General features: G+C 43.6%; 1 protein-coding gene across 1 annotated transcript in view; it reads left to right on the top strand.

Moving 5' to 3' along the window:
- Positions 1–23,912, top strand: part of LOC126570322 (uncharacterized) — a 94,377-nt gene that overhangs the window by 9,435 nt on the left and 61,030 nt on the right. Inside the window, exon 2 of the mRNA XM_050228001.1 lies at positions 7,094–7,413. Within this exon, the coding sequence (XP_050083958.1) occupies positions 7,341–7,413 (73 nt within the window). The 5' untranslated portion in view covers positions 7,094–7,340. The remainder of the gene's footprint in view (positions 1–7,093; positions 7,414–23,912) is intronic.

Genomic DNA, 23,912 nt, shown 5'->3' with positions numbered 1-23,912 from the left:
CCACCCCACGATGAATGACATCGCTTCCCGGAAAGCATCGTTCTTCTTGCTGCCACCGTGCCACGATAGCCCAGCCCTGCTCGCTTTTCCGGAACCTCCACCGAGCTGGTGAATAATGATGATCGCGATCCGTATCGGTACCAAGGTCTCGCGGGAAACTGGTTATAAAAAGGTGTGTTCGGAGAAAGATGCCATGCATGGGCGATGATGCAATAGATACTTGATAATGTTGACTCCTCCCTCACCACCCACCATCGGTTGCTATGCCATCAAACTCACACATACACTCACCCATGCACGCACAGCCTTTAGGCCCGTAATGGCAGGATACATTTGGTTCAGGTTTGATGATGATGATGATGATGGTGGGGCTCGAGCGCCAATCTCGAGCGCCAACCCATCATCACCGGTGCCACGAAAGAAACTTGGCAAAATCGCAGCCCTCAACATCTTCAACTTCACTTGATTTCACTTTCTTGCAAACTAAGCCGCACAGTGCCGCATCACAAAACCGTGGGAGGGGGGGGGGCATTCGCGCCTTCCTTAAGCACAGACCTTACAGCACACAATGCTTCAGCATAGATAAGATATAACGCACCAGGTATGGTCGGTGATGTACGGCGATGGGTTTTTCTCTTTGGCCAGATAAAGGGTCACCTCCATTCAGGGGCAGGGCTTATCCTGCGAGCGCGAGTGTCTGTTACCTTTGCATCTTGAGCTCGGGATGGAGTTATCTTGGATCTTGGCACGCTGCTTACACTGATTGTCTTGTGTGCCTGTGTGTTTGTGTGTCTGCAGGAGCTCTGCATTCTAATGCTATAGTCAAAGCATCGCATCTTGGTCTACCTAGAGCACAGAGAAGGCACTTGTTTGAACAATGTTTGCATCTCAGGTTAAATTATTTCGAGATTTCCGCTGACCTTCCATGAAATGAATCTTTACTACCGTCGTTAAACTGTTCAAGCAACAGTTTATGTTACAGCGATGTCAAATCTTTATTAAACATTTCAGTTGTAGAGAATGTGCTCCGTTTTGACTTCAAGTTTGGACACAAAACACACGAAACACGTTAAAAGAAATCATGATAGAAGAGTTTCAATTAGCATTCAGAACATACGAAACGTTCTTTTGGAAGGTTCTTTATTAATATTTCCAAGTAAAGGGAAAATGCTCAGTTTTAACTAATATTTACTTTTTCAAAGAGCTAAGAGCTTATTAGCTAAAAATTTATTAAACTGAGTATTCCAATCTAGAACAGCAGCAGTCAATTGGTGTGTTGGTAGCTGACGGTGTTTTACATTTTTCATCATTCAATAGGGCACTCGATTAATACAATGTCTATATTAGTAGATGGGTATCAACGATTTCGATGAATTTGCTTTGAAATTGATATCCCGGATAATGCTACACGCTCTGTAATCCTAACTTTGTAAAGGAATACGCTACATAAAAGCATACTGATAAATACGTTGTATGTTCATTTTTGAGAGCTGTCCTTCTTGAAATGTTGCTCCTTCCTACAATGAAATAGCCATTAAGTTCAATCAATTTACGGTTGAGAGAACTACTTTACTAATGAAATGTCCTAACAAAATCGAGTTCAACCCATTAACTATCATCTATTGTGAGTAAAATTCTGTAAAGCTCTTACTAATAACGTCCTGTGAAGCGTAAATCATATCTCTTGTCGCTCTACCACACTCTCCGCCGATTCGAAGAGCCAAACATAGGTTGAGGAATAAATGTCAATTTAACATGAAGGCCAAGAAGGTTTGAAACAGGCTTTCAATTTTTCAGGCATCAAATTAAGTCAAAGATCTTACGCCTAAACAGCAAATGGCTCTTGCTAACTTAAACTCTCGTTCGGAAGCAACGTCCTTGATACTTTTTCATCATTTTGTTAAAAGTTAATCCCACATTGTCGTCAACACACTGTATGCTGGTGCCGCGCCCCTTTCACAACCATCGACAACAGCAGCAGCACCAGCAGCAACCCAGCCAGCTATTTAAGCCGTTTCAAGGAAACTTTAAAAAACTCCATCCGCCGTGGCTTCACTGGCACGACCCAATTCCTCTACCCTTCACATTTCCTGTCTTCACTCAAGGCCTTCGTTCACATGCGCTGACACGTGACATTTGAACAAACATTCAATTATAATTTTCCCGCTCACTTGGAGGCTCCGACTCCCGGGAAACCGCGCTGTGCGACGCGACGCGACACACCAACAGCACTGCCGAACCGGGTGGCGTGCTAATGCATATTCAGGAAAGCCATCCGGTGGCCACTCGCCCGTTCCAAAACTTTCGCTGACATCCGGTTAAACCAGAAACCGAGAGCAACTGCTGCTGTGCGTTGCGGTGCGCACTCTCTCTCTCTCTCTCTCTCTCTCTCTCTCTCTCTCTCTGTCTCTCTCTCTCTCTCTCTCTCTCTCCATCAGCTTCAGCTAGCACATGTCTTGTCAAACATGATTCGCTCGCAGCCGAACCGTGCGCCCGATCCTTGGCGCAGCAAATTATCCTACCATGTTTTGATTGAGTTTGTTAAAGTGAACTTTTGTCGCAGATTTTCCGCTCCGCCACATGTGCCAACGACACACGCAGCGAACTAAGGGGTGGGGAATAAAACGGAATTTAAAAAGTAAGAATCCCGGGGAGGGAGACCAAACTGCGAGGCAGCAACTTCTCCAAAAAGGAACCAAACTCAAACCAACTCCACTTCGCCGTCAAGTGGTTTGGAAACTTTTCACATACCCATCTGGTGCAGCACACACTCGCGCGCTTCGTCTCCCGGTCACCGTGGTCTTGGTCCAGGTTCCTGCTCCTGGAGCGGATCAGTTTGAAGTTTGCTGTCATGCGGTGCTGTTGCTTCAAATTGTTGTTCGCGTTGTATGCTTTGCTGCCTGTCTGTGCTGTGGTCACGTCTTTGCTGCACTCGTACCCCGACAATGCCAGAAACAGGCCCCGGAACAATTCTTTAAAGCACGGCATTGGCTGCGTACGGAAACTCCTGGCTACGAAACTCCTTCCAACGGGGGAAATGGCCACCCGGAATACTAAGCGCAGACAGTAGCCGAGCCTCTCCCCCGGACATCCTTCTGTCTTCGCTTCTGTCGGTGATTGGAGCGGCTTCAGTAGCGGCATTCATTAGATTGTTGCGCGCCGTTGAGCCGTTGTCACAAGGAGCTGAGATTAGAATACATTCCTGCTCGCGGCGGAAGGCGAAACTCTTGGAATCGCCGTCTCCTGGGCGCATCACCCGGACGCACCAGCATGGGATCAACGTAATAATCGAAATGCCCATGGTGGTCCCCGGGCACTTTTTCGTCAGCCTCAGCCTTCCGAGGCCTGTGTCAAGGATACGCGTACACACGCGCACACACATCTGTCCTCGGTCACAGTAACACCATTGACGTTGCCCGGGTGAAACATCTCAAAGTCTGGCTTAACGTCAGCCAAGGGATCATGTCAACGTTTCAACCATCCTCAACTTTCCTTCCTGCCTTCCGTTTCCTTATTATGCAAGGAGTAAAAAAGAGAGGAGGCTGTGGAGTAAAATGAAATCAACCGACCGTGAGCCCTGCCCAGTGGGAAAGGGAGCTGGCATGTAAGGAATGTGATTTTTACTTTTACTTGAGCCGTGTCTGTGTCTGTGTGCGGCGATGAGGGTGCGTGTCATGGCCCGGAAGGCGCCTGCTATGATGAAGCATTTAAATTCATCAGTGTAATGTGTTGCTTCGGGGAAAGGGGAGAGCCTGTGGCGCGTGTGGACTGTGTCACTGTGGAGAGACCATTTCGGGGTACAATTTTATGGAGATGTGCTTCAAGTTTGCTTCCCAAAAAACACGACACGGGCCCGCTTTTTCTTTAAAGAAATTTGTCTCAAGGCCGGGGTGTGTACCGTAGGATTTCATTCCAACGGAATTCCCTCCTATGCAGGCATGGCGTCGTTGAGGACCGCGACACGGAAGGTTAAAATTTTCATCGGATTTTGACGGAAGGTTTTCACTCGTTTTTAGCAACTTTTCCGGGAGTATCTGTGGAATACGGTTTTGTGCTACTTCAAAAGGATTCTTGGAGGATTGGGATTTTGTTTAAAAAAAAAGGAAGCATGTCCTTTAAATGGCTAGCAGGAAAGTTGCGGAAAAAGTTGGGGCAGCTTGACATAGCTTAATAATGTGTTTTCGCCAGAGAATGTGGGGTTGGAATGTGGATTGATGATGTCTCGAAAATCGTAGAATCATTAGTGGCAATTAGTGCTAGAGATGAGCAACACGATATTGCAAACATTTGTTGTATTGCTCGTCCCCTTGCTGGAAATATCTCGCACACAAGAACGATTAAATTTCACTACAAAAATAAAGAAATTATTTGCTCGAGTATACAAAACTCTTCCTACGGAAAAGGACTCTGGCGTGGCATTGCAGGAAATTCACGCTCTAGGCAAGGGGTGGCGAAAGTTTGTGGTATGTTCAATGAAATGCTGGAAAGCGGCATTGTAAAGCTAGCAAACACAATCACCCTGCTACTCTACGTTCTAAGAACGAACGTTACTTTTTGCCACAATTCAAGTAGGATAAAGGAGGTGCACGAAGAGACGAAGTTATGATGTTTAAACAGAAATTCAGACTAACTAAGACGTACAAGTGTCTTGTGATTAAGTAATCTAAGACTTTGTTCGGTGAATGTCCAACACCAAAATCCAGCTCATCCTGCTAAGCAATTCTGTCCGGTTGTTCTTGCGTAGGTTGGGGAAACCACACTCAAAACAATGTGACAGCAGAACAAAGCTGTTCGTTTTTCTCCGAATGTTATGGATTTCAGCATTCGTGTTGATACTGAAACCGAAGTGAACACGTTCCGTCACAGTCCTGATGAAATGTTAACCTTCTGTGAAGCTAAAGATCCGTCTGCCAGCTCTGGAACCAAGGATGTTCAAATTTTGCCATTTTTTTTATTTTCATCACCAATCCTTCCTGAAGTTCCTGAAAAAACTCTGATAACTAAGATCAATGATAAAGAGTTCACACATTGGATAGAAGAACGAATACTCAGGTTTAATCAACTTAAACATTAATAATTATGGGGCAGTGGAACAAACAAGTTTCCAGAAAATTTTCAGCCAAGCTCTTGAAACCGTTATCAAACAACAGACACTTAAATAACTTCCTCACGCATCCTCCAAACCGTCTATCTAATGTTGTGCCGTTACTTTGTTTCCCATTTTTTCGTTGCAGAATCCTCACCCCAACTTCCATCAGCAAAAACCGGCAATCCTCTGCACAGCATCGCGTCAACCTACACGACTCTAATGGCTAAAAGAGCACCCGGGGACCGAGAACCGGCAGAGCAAATGAAATCTCTCTCTCTCTCTCTCTCTGCCTCTCTTCGCTCACAATACACAGCCGGAGATCACAGGTCGCATTGCATGAATAATTTCTCCATCGACGGCTCCGCCAGCCGGATCTGAATGATACAAAAACCAAAGCCAACGTGGACGGATCTATTCGTGGTGAGAGTGAATACAAAGCACGCAACAGCACGCAAAAAAAAAACACTTCCTTCACTACAATGTGCTGTGGACCCTTGGGCACCGAGGGTCGAAAGGTGACTCTCGGTCGATTCGCGGTTCCGGTCCAGAAACCAGCCACCAGCAACCATCAGCAGCCATCGGAATCCACCGGGAACCCAGCAGCACACCACTGGGGCACGAGGGGAGACTCTGCGCCGTCCCAGCAGAACCGCAAACATTCTGGTGGTTTTAATTTATTTGCCAAGTCCCTGCGTGCCTACCTTTTCATCGCCCGGCCGGGCGGGGCCCGACGCTTTCATGCTTTGCTGGAACTCTCACCGGTTGGTCCTTGTTCTTTTGCCGGCCAGCGTGTTCCGGACACGAACAAACAAATTTAATTGTTGCAAAAGCGCCAGAACTCATCAAAGTCTATCGCTGCGCCAAAAGGTGCTGCGCTGCGTACGAAGAGAGGTGGCAACCGTGTTAAAGCCGTTTGTTCTCGTGCTGATTACGTGTGCTGGTGTTGGTGTGTGTTTGAGTGGTCCAGTTGCTTTAGTAATAAAATGGAGGAATAAGAACCCAACTCACCGGCAGACACGGCCCCCCCCCGGGGGGTACCGAGGGAAGAGAGGCGGCAAATTAAACATTCGCAAGGTCCAACGACGAACCCACGGCGGTCGTCTCGAGCACCGGTGACTGCTGCATATGACTTGCGTAAAGAAAAATACGCCAGACCCCAAAAGGACCTTCGTACCTTGATTTCAGCACCAGCTACAACCCAGTGACCGGTGGTCCGAACGAATCAAATATGTGTGCGATGCGGTACCGAGACCGGAAGTATCACATCCCAGTGTGCATGCCTCTGCGTGAGCTTTCTACCTTTTTGCACGGTACCACCACCACAGCAGTGAGCTGCCAGTGTGAGTGCGCCTGCAAAGGTTTGCACTTTGAGCCACAGAACAACGAAAGATCCGGTGCTGGGATGCGTCATAAACGCAACACCCTCGTTTGGAGGGAACGGGGTGGCCAGGGGGTTGATTTTGCTCTTGTTTCACCTTTCCGGTCCCGGTCCTTTTTGGTTCCCAACCGACCGATCTCACCTTGGTCGGTAGGTCAGAGCCGAGACCGTCGGCCATTGGCTCATCGTTCGTTTGTGGTTGATTTGAACACCCCACAGCAGATTCTACACCCCTGAACCACCACCTGGTTTTTTGTTGGTTTTTGCACCCCTGGAGCAGTGAAGAAGTGCAACACACTTCTATGCTCTATCTCTGGATCCGGTAGCATTGGCTCCGGTGCTGGTCCTGTTGTGAGTGAGGCTTTTAGGGGTAGAATTTAGACGTCCGGATGCGTCCGTCCTCGCCCGACCTCGGCCCCTGTCGAGCCGTGTCCGAGCAGGATACTCGTTTACGGGCGCTTTTCTACGCTTTTCTTTTTTTGTGTTGCGATCCTGAGTCTCCTGTTGCGTCCTGTTACCCTCGTACTGTTGGCATGTGCTGTGCTGTGCTCGCAATGCAATTTAAACGATTTAACAACCCTCATCCAACCACCCCCCCCCCTTTTTCGACCTCTGTATCCCAGCAGATGACAGGAGGGATGCGGTTAAAGGATTCAACAGCCTACAGCACCGCACCGGTGTGACTTCGTGTGTGTCGCTGTGTATATGTGTGTATCCTGTAGTGCATCGCGTGACTAACGAGTGAAGAACGAAATAAAATTCATCCGTGTACATCCGTGTTGGTGCTTTGAGGTGCTGCTGAAGTGAAAGCCAGAGATTTGACGGAAGGTACGGCCAGTGTGGGTTTGGCCGCCCAACCATCCGCTCTACCCCATGGGTGCCATGGGTCCACTTCCGAGCGTAATGGATTTAAGGTTTCCCATCTTGTGGTTGCTGCTCGCTGCAGGTACGTGCTTGATGGGTTTCTTTGGCCTGATGGCCCCCCTTTTTCTCCCTTTTCTCCCTTTTCTCCCTTTTGTTTGTTGAAAGCGCTGAGCGTTGGAAGCATATTTTTCATTTCTGACAGCCCTGAAGAGTAGAAAGCAGAAGAAGAAGAAGAAGGAAAGGGTCCCAAGACCCAGAACCAACAGAGAACAATTCAAATGGATTTCCCATCTCTTCGTCGTCCATTCATCAAAAGCAATAATGGAAAAAACGCGCCAATGAAGGCGCCAAGGTGCGACCCCATTAACCGACTGTGATGTTTCCGAGTGTCGCTCACGTCTTCGGTTCGGCTGCATAATAATGGGTCGTCGAATTTCCGCGAATGTTTTTTGTTTGAGGAATGAATGAATCGAACGCCGTTTCGCTTCGCTACGCATTTCGCAGCAAATGCGCGTACCACCTTTTGCATTGCAAATGATCCGTCCGGTGCTCACGGAGCAAATATAAAACAAATGGCTTACCACCACCGCGCGTTAATGCAACTCCGACAGCCATCGCGGTGTGGCTAAACGTGATTGCAAGCGCGAAACGAATTAGCGCGATCCAGCGAGCGGCCAGGCACAAGAACACATTTCGCGCAAATGGTGCTCTTCACTATCGCAAATGGAGTCTCGCTCGTCCTAACGACAATGCCGTTCGCCGGCGTACTCGAGGTCGAACAATGATACTCCCGGCCAGCACCATTACCACACCTCCCGGTAGTCCAATTGCTGGCAGCTTGTGCAGCTTAAAAGGAAATGGAGCCTAGATGGAGGAGGAGTAGCAGGTACGATGGCACCGCAATTGCTGGTCGGAACGTGAGATTTCGTAGCCACCCAGTCCACAGAGATTGCAACAATTGCAGTGCCAGTTCAGGTGTGAAAACATCGCTCCCTAATTGCTTTAAGATTGTATCATTTGGCTGACCTTTCTGGCGAGCTGGCTGGCTGATGGGATTTCACAGACAGTTTGTGGGTGAGGTTACATGTGTAAGCTATTACCGCATATCACGCACCACAAAGGGTCACTCTTCTTCTACTTCTAGAGCGCCATATTGCATCTCGAAGAATCGTTCGTTACCTTGCAAGCAACGTAGCGATCCCATTAGTTGAATGCATCCAATAATTGGAAGAACAAGTGTCATAACATTCGATTGCACTATTACCAACTGACTTTCGATCCTCAATCCATATGTGAACGACCGAACGTCAGAATCCATCCATTAGGAGCTTCTTGTTTCGAAAGTGTTTCAAAAATCCTAATTCACCAGAGATAGCAGGAAGTAATTAAGATGCTGGCGTTTGCTGGTGCAGCTGTGCAGTGTATCCTGGTGGTTTTGAGATAGGTCCGTCCTTAGGTAATGGCCACTTGAAGTAGAACATTAAATTAAAGAATTTAATCAACCAGCGCGGTTACGGTGAACTGAATGGGAACCATTATCGCTATCAAACAACCACAGCTCCCCCATTCCATTCGCCTGCAACTGCATCAACCCTCGAGTGGAATGTTCCTAGAGGAAACCGTCATCCCGGTCAGTCCGGGACTCTGGCCACCCCCGGTTGCACACGGCAGCAGCTGATCGTTAGTTTTAATTTCCCTGATACGTTATGTAATTAACAATCTGTGCAGGTTGTAAACTGGATGTTTTGTACCACGGCCCAGAGCATCATCCCCCCCACGTGGGGAGTTGTTGTTTTCTTCTCTCTCTCGCGCGCGCGCGGTGCTCCTCTCCGTGGTCTTGATGAGCGAGACGACCCAGCAGTACGGTGGGATACCATTAAAGAGCATCAAAGGATGTCGAATTAACTGCCAAAGAAAGGATCCTCCAACCCTCCAAGTGTCTTGATGGCGCACACCGGCAAACACTGGATCCGGCGAAGGTCCCTAGTGTCCACCGACGTGAAAAACCGCAGCCAGCAACGAGGGTGTTGTGTTTGTGCTCGACAAAGGGCTTGCTCCATGAAAAGAAACGACCTTTCTCCTCTGTGTGAGTCTGTTGTACTCGGTGAGCGGGCGTTTCCGTTGCATGACGCCACAGAACTCGTCCACAAAGGACTCGGCGTTCTCGGTGCGGACCGCGGACGTAATGGCGAACGTTGGTGCCTGCTCCTGGAAGGTTCCCAGGGCGGAAAGGGCAGCATCATCGTGGTGATCGCCAGGAGAGAGCTGCATGCTGCGCTCGCTCGTTAGATGGTTTGTGAGATGTGGCCGTTTGTGTTGTGCTTTAAGCAACTTCCAGAAGCATTTAGCTTTAGTCTTAATGGTTCATCACTCTAGATTGTGCACCTTCGTGTGTGCATTGTGCAAGGATTCCACTTAGGAAGTTGTTGCTGTGAGAGAAATAAGACATTTGCTTGGCAGATTCTTTTCAGGGTTTCCACTTTTTACACTTTTCATACAATGCTCTACATTTCGAATGCATTTTAAATGCGCATCCCACCGAAAACTCGAAACAACAAATTCCATTCTAAAACATGAATTAAGCAAAGAGAAACGAATGGAGTTTGTGCTTTCACCTCAGCTTCCAAAGGGAGAACGAGAAATTTCATATGCAATTAAAATAAAGTGTTTGCAGAAATGCAGAATGGTGTCAGAATGCACCATTGTAACGTCGAGAAAGTCTAGTGCACGGTTTGAGGCAGCATTTGGTGCTTGTGAAACGGAGACCGGCTAGGCGCCTCCACCAAGAGTGATCGAGCTGGCACACCTTCACCTGTTCGTTCGACAACTGCTGGGAATGGTTATTCTAAACCCACTTTACCATTCCCCGCCGGGTTAGCCGGTTAGGTGCGATACCATAGGTTTTTGGGTGTCCAGAAAGTTTTCCCAGAAGAATCCTTTCTCATTGGATGTTTTCGCCCCTTTTTTGGGATGGGTAGAAGACCGTAGGTTGCACGTTGAGGCTGTTTCAAGCTGCTCACTGTGAGAGTGTGGCGTGTTTTGGCTGACAAGCATTTCATGCACCTTGACAGCTTGTGGTGGTAACTGGAGCATTTCGGTGATGATAGTGCCCCAAAAACCCCCAGGGGGAAAGTGAATGCAGCAGACCTAGAGGATTGTTTATGGCACTTGAAACTGTAGACGGGTGTTAAATGGAATCAAATACCTACTCACGATAAACAATTGCTAACGCAATAGTTTTGAATCATTCGTGTTGTTTGTCTGTTGTTACTGAGTTACAACTGAGCAGACGAGCGTTGGACAGACGGTTTCGAAAATTTGGATTTTGAATTACAGGACCTTTCTCGTATGCACAAAGTTGGACAGAACGTCAGCTCGTATGAACCGATGGAAGTTATTACAGGTTTGAATAGTTTGGACAGTTGGGAAGGGTGTTAAGCAGCCGGTTTCTTACTAGCAACCTTTTACATGCTCAAACGCATATTGGTTTGTGGAAAAGATAATCTTTTATTTTTAAATCAAGTGCCTTTAGTGCTCGATACTTCGTCAAATATTAGAACAAATAATATAATATTAATGTGTGCACTTGTAAGAAAAAGAACATTTCACTCTAAAAAAAAACCACTACCATTACTTATTTGTTCCAATCGTCTTTGAGTTTGAAATGTCACAAACGTAGCGAGCGGTCTAAAATGGCGATCTGTCTCGACCAGCACTGCAGAACCTGTGGAGTAAAGGAACTGACACAAAGAAACCAACACGCGTCTCTATGGTTCACAAAATACTGGCCTCGATTTATTCAAAAGATCGAGCTTATATACTAAATCCTAATCCTACTTTGTTGCTTTCACTAATTCTAAACTTTCCCCCAACTCTCACTCTCTGTTTCTCCCAATCAGCCGATGCGGTAGAGCTTCCATCTGTTAATCCAACCTTAGAACCTATTGTTTGTCAGGTTCCGGGAAACTTGTCAATTCCACCCGACCGTGGAGATATTACCATAAACTCGCGTTCTTCTCTTAACGACGCATGCTTTGATCAGACTCTTAACGACGCATTCTTTCATCGGCGACACATGTGAAATTTCGAACCTAAACTCACTTTCACTGTTTATTCTAATGGAAAGGGTTCTTTTCGGCTGTGGCCGAACTCGTGTGCAGCAGTACTCGCTCGTTGTCACTTTGATATTTCGTAGGCATCGATATGTCGCGTTCGGATGTTACTTTCTTGTTGAAACCGATATGTCACGATTTATGTTTACAATGTGGTGGACACACCTTGACAAGTCCGATTGAGATGACGGTTTTGGTTCTTGGGCTTCTTGTCGCTTCGGTTGAAGAAAGGGCTGCTCTGGGTCGCTGGTTTGTGATCATTGCGGCTTTCTCTTGATGCTTTTACATGCGATTATTCTAGGATGTACGTTTACGTTTGGCCTGTAAACATCACCGAGAATTGTGTGTAGATAACGCGTCATAAACTTGGACTGCATTTGAACGATTTCCGTGGAGCGACCGAATATTGGGCTGAGCTGGGGAAGACGGAGAGTGAGGTCGCTTCATGCCCCCCCCACTTACTGGAGCTTGAAGGTCGACTTAAAGAGGCGATCTTTAAGCTGGTTAGTTTTTCGGCTTAAGGTTGGTAATTACCTAATCTATTTTCCATCAATTTTTTTTTTTATTAATTTAATTCTCACTGTTATGCTATCATCCAACATTGCCTTTTTCCTAGTGTCTTCTTGAAATGGGACCGGTTATGATGCATGTGCATTCATGGTCTGCATCCGACAAATCTCAACATCTAGTTTTTCTTTCTACCTTCATTCGTTCTATTCATTGATTTCACTTTGTTTCCTTTCTCGTTGATTTATCGTTTCTCTTTCTTTCTAAAATTCATTTTCTTTCTCTTCCACACATGTGTTCATTTTTTGTTTACTTTAGGGCTTCTCTGCTTTTCAAAATATTCATTTTCGTTACATTCGTTTTCATTCATTTTATCGTTTCTTTCCTATTCCTCCTTTTTACGAGCTTGGGACTTGAACCCAAATGTTGGTCATGCGTTTTGCTCTTTTCTTTTCTCTCTCTCGTTCTCATTTGAATCAAATTTTATCATTCATTTCACATTGATATGCTATTTTCCTACTCTTTCTTTTCAATGCTTCATTATTTCTTTTTTTCTTTCTGTTATGTATGTAGAACATGTAATATTTCTCTTGAACCTCTTTCTGCTTACTAACGGTACTGGGAATTGAACCCCGTCTAAGAGCTCTTTTGGCTCAAAGAATCCTAGGGATGTGGCGAAGCTAGCACCCACAAGGCCACACCCGTTTCTGAAACAGTTTATGCTTTTCTTCCATTCTCATTCTTCAACTTTCGTTTTCTTTCATTTCGTCAATTCAATCGCTATCCCCGTTTCCTTATCATTTTCCCCTTTTCCTTTCTCGAAACCTGTAAATATTTTCGGATGTTCTAGCTTTCTTTCTATTCTCCAACTTAATTGTAAATCTCTGTTTGTGTTTTTTTTTTAAGTACAGAAAAGATTTTTTCTTTATTTCCCCTTTTTTTTTTAATTTCATTTTTTTTTCTTTTATACGTTCAAAAAAATCTTCGAGGCGGAAAACCGAACAACCTTTTCTTTCATTTTTTTAATACTAAGGAATAATATTTTTAAATTTCAGACATGTTAATTTTTTTTTTTTATTAAAAAAAATTAGGTCCATTTACCGACCATTCCTCTCCTTCTTACTCCCATATTTCCTCTTGAGGAAACTCCTGGTCGTTCTCCTCCGGAGGATTGTACGGCAGGCGGAAGAATTCCGCATACTGTCTGTTGTCCATTCGGGCGATCTCCCAAGCGCGCAGCTCCTCCTCGGCTGCATCCGGCCCGTTGAGACGCCGGTTCCTTCTGGCATCCAGCCAGTCGTGCGCCGCCCAGAAGCGACGGATGGTCCATCCCCCGAGGTAGTCCAGCACTCGTCGCGCATTTTCCTCCGCGATGATCCTAATTTTCTGTAGAGTCGTCATGCTTGGTGTCGACTCTGGTGTCGCTGATGTGTCGACGAGCTGATGCTGATGATGTTGGTGGTTGCTGGTTGGCTGTCCGGCTGCTTGGCTGTCCGGCTGGTTGGCTGTCCGGCTGGTTGGCTATCCGGCTGGTTGGCTGTCGGTCTGGCTTGTCGATGGACTGATGATTCCGTGTCCTTTTGGACTTGCTTTTATATGGATCACAAGTCATGATTGTTTTTTTTTCACGTTCCTTTTCAGTTCTTTCACTTTTGTTTATATTCTGATGTTCTAATTAATTTGTAAATAACAGCCTAGATCGAAGTTAATAGGCTGCAAACAAATGAGCCTGTGGCCAATGGTCATTTCTACAGAACCGTGAACGCCCCGCTTCTCTGTTGTTGCATCAACATTTGGTATTCTGTTTTGTGTGTTTGTTTTCGGGGGTTTTCTAGCAATGCCATGTTCATAGGCTGATGATCAGTCGCTCGTTTCTTCTTGGTGCAACAGTTGATGTTCGGCCGGCATCGAAGCATTCCGATAGCCATGATTGCTAAGGCCGCCAAGAACATTGGAGTGGTTATCCAAGGGTGCTTTAATGGTGCATAAACAATGTTTTTCAGACGCGGAAAGGAGTCTTTTAAATCTTTAATGTCAGTGGAATGACGCAAAAGCATTTCCTTTGATACGAATGGCAATAATGTAGGCGGCAAAATAGGTACAGCAGACAAGGTAATTTCTTCAAAATTAAATTCAGTGAAGTTCAGTGCCATTGGGTTTGCAATCAGTGCGGTGTTGTCTTTTGTTTGCTCATAATACAGAACAGTTGATTCAGATGTTGTTATCATAGCGTTGCGGTCGAGTTTTACAGTGCCTGAACCTTCCAAAGTGATATATTTAATCTCTTCTCAGCTCAGTGATTCTGGCTCTTACAGGCTTAGGGGCAACGTAAATCCATTCGTTGGGATCATGTGTTTTCAGCCAAATGGTTCTGTTTGTTTGTATCAATTTTACTTGGCAAGAAGCTGTTTGGTTGAAGAAATACATTTCTGGGAAACACTCATTTGTACTGTGCAACTCTAATTGTGGACTTCTTATGTTGCATAACCGGGTTGTTCCGAGATTGCTGCAATCGTTTAATTCATTTTCCATCAGCAGATACCCATTTTCATTACGGGGGTTAATTAAAAGCACATTTTTCTCCATCTGTACAATGCTTATTGTGGTTCCTTGGGCGGCAGGGCTGATAGTGCCAACATACGTTGCAAAATGAATATTTCTCACTATGGGAAAATTCAGCGTCACCTTTAGAATCTTATCTGCCGTAAACTGAACATCCATAGTAATCACGTTTAACACTTGAGGAATTATCGCTCCGAACGAATTTCTCGGAAAATCTAGGTCAGGAAATAATCTATGCGAATCCTTTTCTAATTTGGACCATAATTCGTTGGTGTCTACCAATTCCAAAATTTCTGTTGCATGTAATTTGGTTTTTAATAAAAGTTTCGTGAATAATTCCATTTGTTGGCGAATATGTTGGGACATTTGGATTATCCATAGACCGGCTTCTGATAAATCTTGTTCATACTTTATCATTTCCTTTAGATCAACAGTCATATTTTGTAAGGCGCCAGTTTTGTCTCTGATTAATTTTCCCCAGTCTTGTATAGCCTCCATCTCGTCATTTACTTTCTCTGATGCTCGAGTAATCTCTTTGTAAAGAGTTTCTACCACATTAGTTTGATGCGTGATTGTGGTTTTTAATGATTCTTGATTCGAACGTAGCTTGTCCATATTATCATCAACTCGATGCCTGTCATCGGTATCCATAACTCCAAGATAAGCCCAGATTCCTCTGGCTCTTTTTTTTGAATAAAATGTTTGAATATAATCATCTTTAGCCTTGATTTGATTCAAATTATTTTGAAGCGTCTCGTTCATTTGGGGACAGTGACCAGTACCCACATGCTTTGCTAGCTTGGTACATTGCAACTCATAATTGTCTGAAGCTCTTTGCAAGTAATCTATCTGTTTCTTTAACTGACGATAATCCAAATCCACATCTATTCCCATATATCCTTGAAGCACCCGTGTAACTCCCACGTTCTCAACATATAATTTTGCTGGCACGTTAGTGGATGCCAGAACAGCTGGGAAAATAAGACTATAGAGATAATGATTAATGATATTGTAAAGTCTTGTTTCCTTTTTTTTTTTCAGGCCATAGATTTCAACTATTCAACTAATTTTTCATTCCTTGATAAAATAGAGAATCCAAGAATATTTTAACCGGTATCGCAATAAAGGCAGATATTGTGCACTAAATCTGACCTTCACTTATATACTTGATTTGCCTATTTTAACTCCATCAGTCATACACTTGACGCAACCCATTTTAATTTCGTATCACCTTATTTTCATTTTGTTTTCTCTTTTTTTTCTTTTTGTTTTCTCTTTTTCATTCCTAATTTTTTTTTTTAATCATAAAATTTTTTCAATCTATTCACATGAATTCTCTCATACCGATTGCCATTCTTGATTACCGCTGTTTGTTCACTCGGTACATCTATTACCGTATATGGCCCTCTCCATGTGCTTTGAAGCTTTTGTCCAACCCCCATTGGATTGGCCTGCACCAATACTTTGTCTCCCCACATAGGCCTCCATTCATGTGTGCCTTTGTCATACACTTCCTTACGTTGTTCTTTCGATTTCCTCAAATTCTCTCTAGCGGTTTCATGGATATGTTTAAATATTTTACTCATTTCCACTGCATAATCATTATAATTTGATTCTTGGAACTTGCCTTTGTAAATCGACAAAGGGAGTCGTGGCTCTCGCCCAAACATTAACTCAAATGGTGTAAATTTTGTTGACGAATTTACCGTGGTATTATATTCAAACGTAAAATAAGGAATGTGTTGATCCCAAATATACGGATCTCCTGCAACATATTGCCGTAAATACATCTTTAATTCCCTATTAGCACGTTCCACCAGATTTGCCTGAGGATGATATGCACTCGTATTGATTTTCTTTACCTTCAGAATTTTACATACACTTTTCATGACATCACTCATGAAATTAGAACCTTGATCAGTCACTATCTCTTCTGGAACTCCAAACATACAAATTACGTTTTCCACAAAAGTTTGTGCTACCGTGATTGCTTCTTGATTTTCCATTGCGGCTACTATTACGTATCTTGTGAGATCGTCTTGTATAACCAATCCATAACGATTCCCTTTTTCAGTTTCCGGCAAAACTACAATGTCCATGAATAGTTTCTCAAACGGCTCTGAAGCTGTGGTAGTTATTTTCATTGGGATTCGATTATATTTGCAAATTTTGTTCTTCTGGCATGATTCACATTTTCTTACGTAGTCTTCGATATCTCGCCTCATATTTTTCCAATAATAAACAGCTGCAATTCTCTTACGCATCCTTTTCGCACCAACATGCCCCCCTAATGGCGCATCGTGAAATTCCTTTAGCAAGGCTGGAACATCACTCATAGCTACCTCAATACGTTCAGAACTTGCATTATATAACGAGAATGTAATATTATGTCGTTCAGCCAAAAATTGAATCATCTCGAAGATTTCAAATTGCTTAATTTTTCTAAAGGAAAGAACTGGTATTAACTGATTTGTGCTGGTTACTTCTGTTAATTTTAGAATGCACTGGTTGAACCGTTCTAAGAATAGTTTGCTGTTGATAATAGAGTTGCTTTTGCCTTCCAAAATTATGCCAATGATTTTACCTACTGGAATGTGGAATATGTTATTGTTTGTGTAATCCTTAAGACCATGTGGCAAGTCCCATAACTTGGATAGTTCAAATGTTGCTGATTTACTGTTTAATATAAGAATTCTGTAATGAGAGGGCACATCATCAAATTTTTTCTTGAAACTAATTTTTCGAACATCAATCCTTTTCTGTGATCGGGCCTGTTCAAATTGTTCATTCAGTTCTTTATTGATGGGTTCATCCTCGACTTCTATATCATCCTGAGCAGGTAGATTCATGACATCGTGGAGATGTGAATCATTATTGTTTATTGGGGTGCTACCATTGGTCAACTGTTGATCTTTCTTTGCTTTCTTTTTGTCCTCATCCTCCTGCATCCTCTTTTGCTGTAACCTGGTTGTCACAGCTACGGTAGGTGTGGTTACATAATCTTCTGTCTCTTCTTTCTCTATGCCTTCTAACGGTATTCGGGATAGAAAGTCTGCAACTACATTCTCTTTACCTTGCTTGTAGCGGATGACACATTCAAATCCTTGCAATTTCAATCGTAACCTTGTCAATGTGGGAGATGTCTCCTTTAATTTCCAAATGGACACAAGTGGTCGATGATCAGTATATACGATAAATCTCTGACCATATATGTAATGTCGAAAGTATGATGCAGCCCAAACTATGGCCAACAATTCCTTCTCAATTGTATGGTATCTTCCTTCAGCTCCGATCAAGGTGCGACTTGCATATGCGATTGGTCGATCCATTGTTTTCTCGTTTGTCAAAACGGCACCGATAGCATATTTACTCGCATCAGTTGTGATAACGAAGGTATCTAAATAATTCGGTCTCACCAACAGTGGTTCACTTATTAGGGCGTTCTTAAGATCTTCGAATGCTTTCTGGCATGCAGGAGTCCAATTGAATTTGCTATTTTTCTTTAACAAGTCATTCAAAGGTTTTCTAATGTTTGCCACACCTGGTATGAATTTTGCATAAAAATTAACTGTTCCTAAAACCGATCTAACCTGTCTCACGGTGGTTGGGGCTTTTAGATAAGCTATTTTCTTTACACTTTCTTTTAATGGTTTGATACCATGTCTATCTATATGATGTCCGAGATACTGAATTTCTTGTCTAAGTATCTGACACTTTTTTGGCTCTAAACGCAGGTTATGTTTGCGAAGACCAGCCAAAACTTTCTCAAAATGTTCGTTATGTTCGTCGATCGTTCTACCAAACACAACGATATCATCCAGATAGACCACTGCTCTGACGCCTTCGATCTCGTACAAAACGGTGTTCATTAATCTCTGAAAAGTAGAGGGACTATTCTTAAGCCCCATAGGCATACGCGTAAATTCATAATGACCATCCGGTGTTGAGAACGCTGTCTTTTGTGCATCTTTAGGATGGATAGGAATTTGATAAAATCCCGATTTTAAATCTAATGTCGAAAAAAAACTACTATCTCCTAATGTGTCAATCAGTTCGTTGATTAACGGAATAGGGTACACAAAAGGTTTCGTTATAAGATTTAATTCTCTGAAATCAATTACAATGCGATAACGCTTGTTCCCATCTGCGTCCGTCTTTTTGGGAATACATAAAACCGGAGCGTTCCATGGACTAATGCTGTGCCGGATAATTCCCTGCGTAAGCATTTCGTCAATCTGCTCTTTAACATGCTTCTTCGTAACCTCTGCGAACCGATATTGTCTCTTGTGAATCGGGGTTTCATTAGATGTCTCTATTTCATGTACGGCTGCATCTGTGCAGGTAAATTCATCCCCTTCCATAAAAAATACCTCACTGTACCGACCTATAATATCTTTAATTTTCCTATTGTCCGATTGAATCTTTAGTGAGCCAATTAGTTCTTTCACCCGATCTTGACCTTGTAACTTCTTTATATTACGATATTCCACTAAATCGCAATCCATATTGGAATCTAGATCTATCTCTCTATACCATTCTTCTTCTTCTTCTCGCTCGTAATATATACCTTGTTCTTCGCCTAACAATAAAATCTTCCCTGGGTGCGCCGTCAATGGCGTCAATCCACATTGTTCTTCCCATTCTTCTTTAACTTTTTCTTCTTCTTTTTCCTCTTTCTTCTCAAAAGTCGTTACCGGGGTTTCATTCTGATCTACTATTGGATACACGATGATGTGTCCTTCTTTATAATTTATTATAGCTGCATATCGATGCAGAAACTCCGCTCCCAATATTCCTGGAACCGACAATTCTGGCACCAAATGAAAACTCGTTGGGAAACATACTCCATTTATCTCTAAATCCATTTGACATACTCCTAATGTTTCGATTATACGACCGCTTATACCTGCTAACTGGGTGCTTGCTTTTACATTAATTCCTTTTAATCCCATTTTAACTGCTTCCTTCCAACGCAACAAATTTACTGATGCGCCAGTATCCAACATAAAGTGTATAGGGTTTGATCCACTTTTTACTACCTTCAAACATACACTAACAAGACCTACTCCAATATATTCTAGCTGTTTTTTCACTCCATTCAAATTATTCACCTCTTTCTCAATTATGCTGTTCTTCTTCTCATATGCATTACTCTGAAATATTCTAAGGTTATTCGGGTGATATGGTTTAAATTTACCGAAATGGGAATTCCTGCCGTCACTACGCTTATAAAAATTCCCGGATATTAGTTTTTTTGATATGAACTGTTTCCTCCTTCCCTCAGATTCGGAGGTGGGAAGCGTGGTTTCTGATTGGTCGGAACAGCCGGTCCGTATCCATTATTTCCACGATAGTTATTATTTCGTGGTCCCTGGTAAGAATAATTGTTCTCTCTTGGTTGGCTTTGATTTGGGTATCTTTGAACATAATTTTGATTCCCTTGGTAAGCATAATTGTTACGCATCAGTTGGTTGTTTGGTCTATTTTGAGTATAGCTTTGACGATATTGTTGGTTATTTGATTGGCCTTTCCAACCTACATGATTTTGCCGTGGTCCTTGATAGACATAGGCTGCATCGTTCCTGTAGGTATAGTCCCTTTGTTGTTGAGGAGCAATTGGTCTCTTAGGAGATGGCGCCCGAGCTTGTTTCAATTTTGCTCTACGTCTTTCTTCGCTCAATTCCTGCTCAAGATCACGGTCCTCTTCTTCTAAAAATTCCAACAACGGACGAATCTCCAACCTCTTTTGTTGGCGTGCTGCAGCTTTCAACACTGGATCCCGTAATCCCGATGTAACATGAGATCGAAAGATTCTCATTGGATACACTTCGTTTGACGTCTTGGAATATTCTTCCATCAGTCTCAACAGATGAAGCACTCGATTGCGGTAGCTTATAAAACTTTCTGTAGGTCCTTGCTCTAACTCTTCGATTTGCTGTGCAACGGATTCTAACCGATAGCACCCACCAAACTCTTTTTTGATAAGTTCCCTCATATCTCTCCAATTATCCGCTTTAACGCGGTCATGTGATCGAGCTGCATCCCCCCTTAGTTTCGCTAAAACAATATCGATAACACATTGTGTTGATTGTCCTGCTGGGATTCTAGCGGCTTGTTGATCCACTTGATACAAAAATGCCTCTAATTCGTTAGGGTCTCCTGTGAATTCCGGAATCATCCGTAAAGCCATCTTCTGCCAAGCCATATCTGGCATTTTAGCAACACTGCTTTCCTTAGTCATTCCTGAATATATTTCGATCTTAAGTTCCTGTTTTGGTTCGGCCTCCAGCTTTTTACCTTCACTTGCTGGTTTTGTTTTCTCAGCCTCTGTTACACTTTTTCCTGTTGTTACACTAGCTGAGCTGTTATTTTGATTATCTAATTTATTTTGATCGGTAGTTTTGGCTTTTTCGGTTGGTGCTTTAGATGAGCCTAGTGCTTGATTTATAGTTTTTATAAGTTCTGGAATTTTTGATTTTGGACCCTTTTCCGGATCTGATTTTGCAACTTCTTTTGCTGTGTTATTTGTGTTTTCGGACGGTGCTGTACCTCCTAATTTCGAAGAACTACGTAATACCCTATCACTCATTGAACACTCTTCCAAACACTTGGATTGCTTTTGTTCTGATCAAACATATAATATTTCCCTCGGGTACTTACCCCCTCACTTACCACAAAAAAGCGAATGGTGTCATCTCTTCGAATCTCAGCAACGATGCTCTTCGGTGTCTGACACGGTATTTCACGTTTCACTTACGCCTTCAGTCTTTATCACTCACTTAATCACTTACTCACTACTTTTATTCACATAAAACTGTTCTTACAAATATTGTACGGCTTTCGCTACCCACCGGGTAACTACTCGTCCTATACGGGATATCGTTATCCCACCGCTGTCACCAAATGAAATGTCACAAACGTAGCGAGCGGTCTAAAATGGCGATCTGTCTCGACCAGCACTGCAGAACCTGTGGAGTAAAGGAACTGACACAAAGAAACCAACACGCGTCTCTATGGTTCACAAAATACTGGCCTCGATTTATTCAAAAGATCGAGCTTATATACTAAATCCTAATCCTACTTTGTTGCTTTCACTAATTCTAAACTTTCCCCCAACTCTCACTCTCTGTTTCTCCCAATCAGCCGATGCGGTAGAGCTTCCATCTGTTAATCCAACCTTAGAACCTATTGTTTGTCAGGTTCCGGGAAACTTGTCAATTCCACCCGACCGTGGAGATATTACCATAAACTCGCGTTCTTCTCTTAACGACGCATGCTTTGATCAGACTCTTAACGACGCATTCTTTCATCGGCGACACATGTGAAATTTCGAACCTAAACTCACTTTCACTGTTTATTCTAATGGAAAGGGTTCTTTTCGGCTGTGGCCGAACTCGTGTGCAGCAGTACTCGCTCGTTGTCACTTTGATATTTCGTAGGCATCGATATGTCGCGTTCGGATGTTACTTTCTTGTTGAAACCGATATGTCACGATTTATGTTTACAATGTGGTGGACACACCTTGACAAGTCCGATTGAGATGACGGTTTTGGTTCTTGGGCTTCTTGTCGCTTCGGTTGAAGAAAGGGCTGCTCTGGGTCGCTGGTTTGTGATCATTGCGGCTTTCTCTTGATGCTTTTACATGCGATTATTCTAGGATGTACGTTTACGTTTGGCCTGTAAACATCACCGAGAATTGTGTGTAGATAACGCGTCATAAACTTGGACTGCATTTGAACGATTTCCGTGGAGCGACCGAATATTGGGCTGAGCTGGGGAAGACGGAGAGTGAGGTCGCTTCAAGTTGCACTATGTTCGGAAACGGAAGTGATAAACGAAAATATTCGATGCATTATATAATTTACCTAGCTTTGATTAAAGTGAAAATGCAACTCAGGCCGCAGACATTTTTAAAGGTGTTGACGAAGTCGAAACGTGTTGACGACGCACGAAATAAAAAGAACAGCTTGAGATGCACCACATCCATAAGCGTAATCGAACAATTAAAAAGGCGACCAAACTGCGATCAACGGTCTAGAAGTTTCCGAAAGATTCATAGAATATTCTTAATAGCTGAGCTGTTTGAATCAAGCTAGTTTGTCGCTTTGTTTGTCGAAAAGGTAAAAATGATAATCAAAATAAACAATCCTAGATCTTCCTCAGAGTGTTTAACTGCATCCAACATTTATTTTTAACTAGGCATTAAGCAGTTATACTCTTTTTTGTGCATAGCAACATTTTTATGCTGGAAAGCTCCGTAAGGTCCGTAAAAATTAATTACTTGAGTTGATCGCCAATAAGAAACGAAACATTGATGGCAGATGTATTATTATTATCCTAGAAAACAGAGTAGATTTTAGTAATGCTTTAGCAAAAGAATGGATTACTTACTATCGACCCAATATTATGCTGGATAATTTTAAAACAAAAAGATGTGTCTATATAAATTAAATTCTTCTTCTTCCTGCGTGCCTCCAGCACATTTTCCAACATGCGTAAGACGAACCGCACACACTATACCAAACAGAACCGTCCCGTTTTCGGCCAGAGCTGGCCATGAAGCGTTCCAGATTTCTCCACTCATAATCGCCTCATTAGCACGTACTTACCACCATCGGCACCGTTGGTCACCGAGGCCGCAGGTCGGACCACCGTGATCCCAATCATTTGTTTCCTTTTTTTCCCGCTTCCCATTTTCCAGCTGCTTCAGGGAAAAGACGAAACGATTTTTTTTTTCCTCATCTAGAAATCACCACGAAGCGAACTCGAACGCACCGCACGTCTTTGATGATGGCGGGCCGGGTTTGGCCTTTAAACAGGTCCAAGTCCTCCGGCGGGGGGACTTGGGCGAGCCATGTGCTGGCCCATGACGTGCAGCGCAGCATCGTGTGGCACGCACCGGGGCCGTCGCCGTCGCCAAACGTTAATAGAATTTACACCATCAAAGAGAGAAATTCAATTTTCTCTCCTGTCCTTTTCACCATTTCCGCTGCCACACCCTGGCGGAGGGTCGACGATTTTGCCTCCCCCCTTGGGGTACCGGACAAAACGTACAGCAAACGTCCTTCTGATCTTTGACATCGTTCCTTGGAAGGAAAGATGAAAAATAAAGAAAAAAAGCGATGGGAAAAAGGGAAACGAATCAGACGTACGATGCCTTCCATTCTGGCCAATGGTGATCGGCGATGGTCAAGTGATCGAAACAGATCCGTGTGACAGACAGACGGATTAGATTGAGTGGCGTCCGGGAGTGGCTTTTAATTTAAACCGAAATCCAACAACCGGGGATCGAGTGCCACGTGAACTCATCCCCCTTCTTCTGCCTTCAGCTTTGCATGAAAATGGAACTTGATTGAGGTCGCTCGCCGGATGGGCAACCGGGCGGATGGATGGAGCTGCT

The sequence above is a fragment of the Anopheles aquasalis genome, chromosome 2 (assembly GCF_943734665.1).
Source record: "Anopheles aquasalis chromosome 2, idAnoAquaMG_Q_19, whole genome shotgun sequence".
NCBI lineage: Eukaryota > Metazoa > Arthropoda > Insecta > Diptera > Culicidae > Anopheles > Anopheles aquasalis.
Note: the sequence above shows the minus strand (reverse complement) of the source record. Positions and strands in the feature narration are given on the sequence as shown.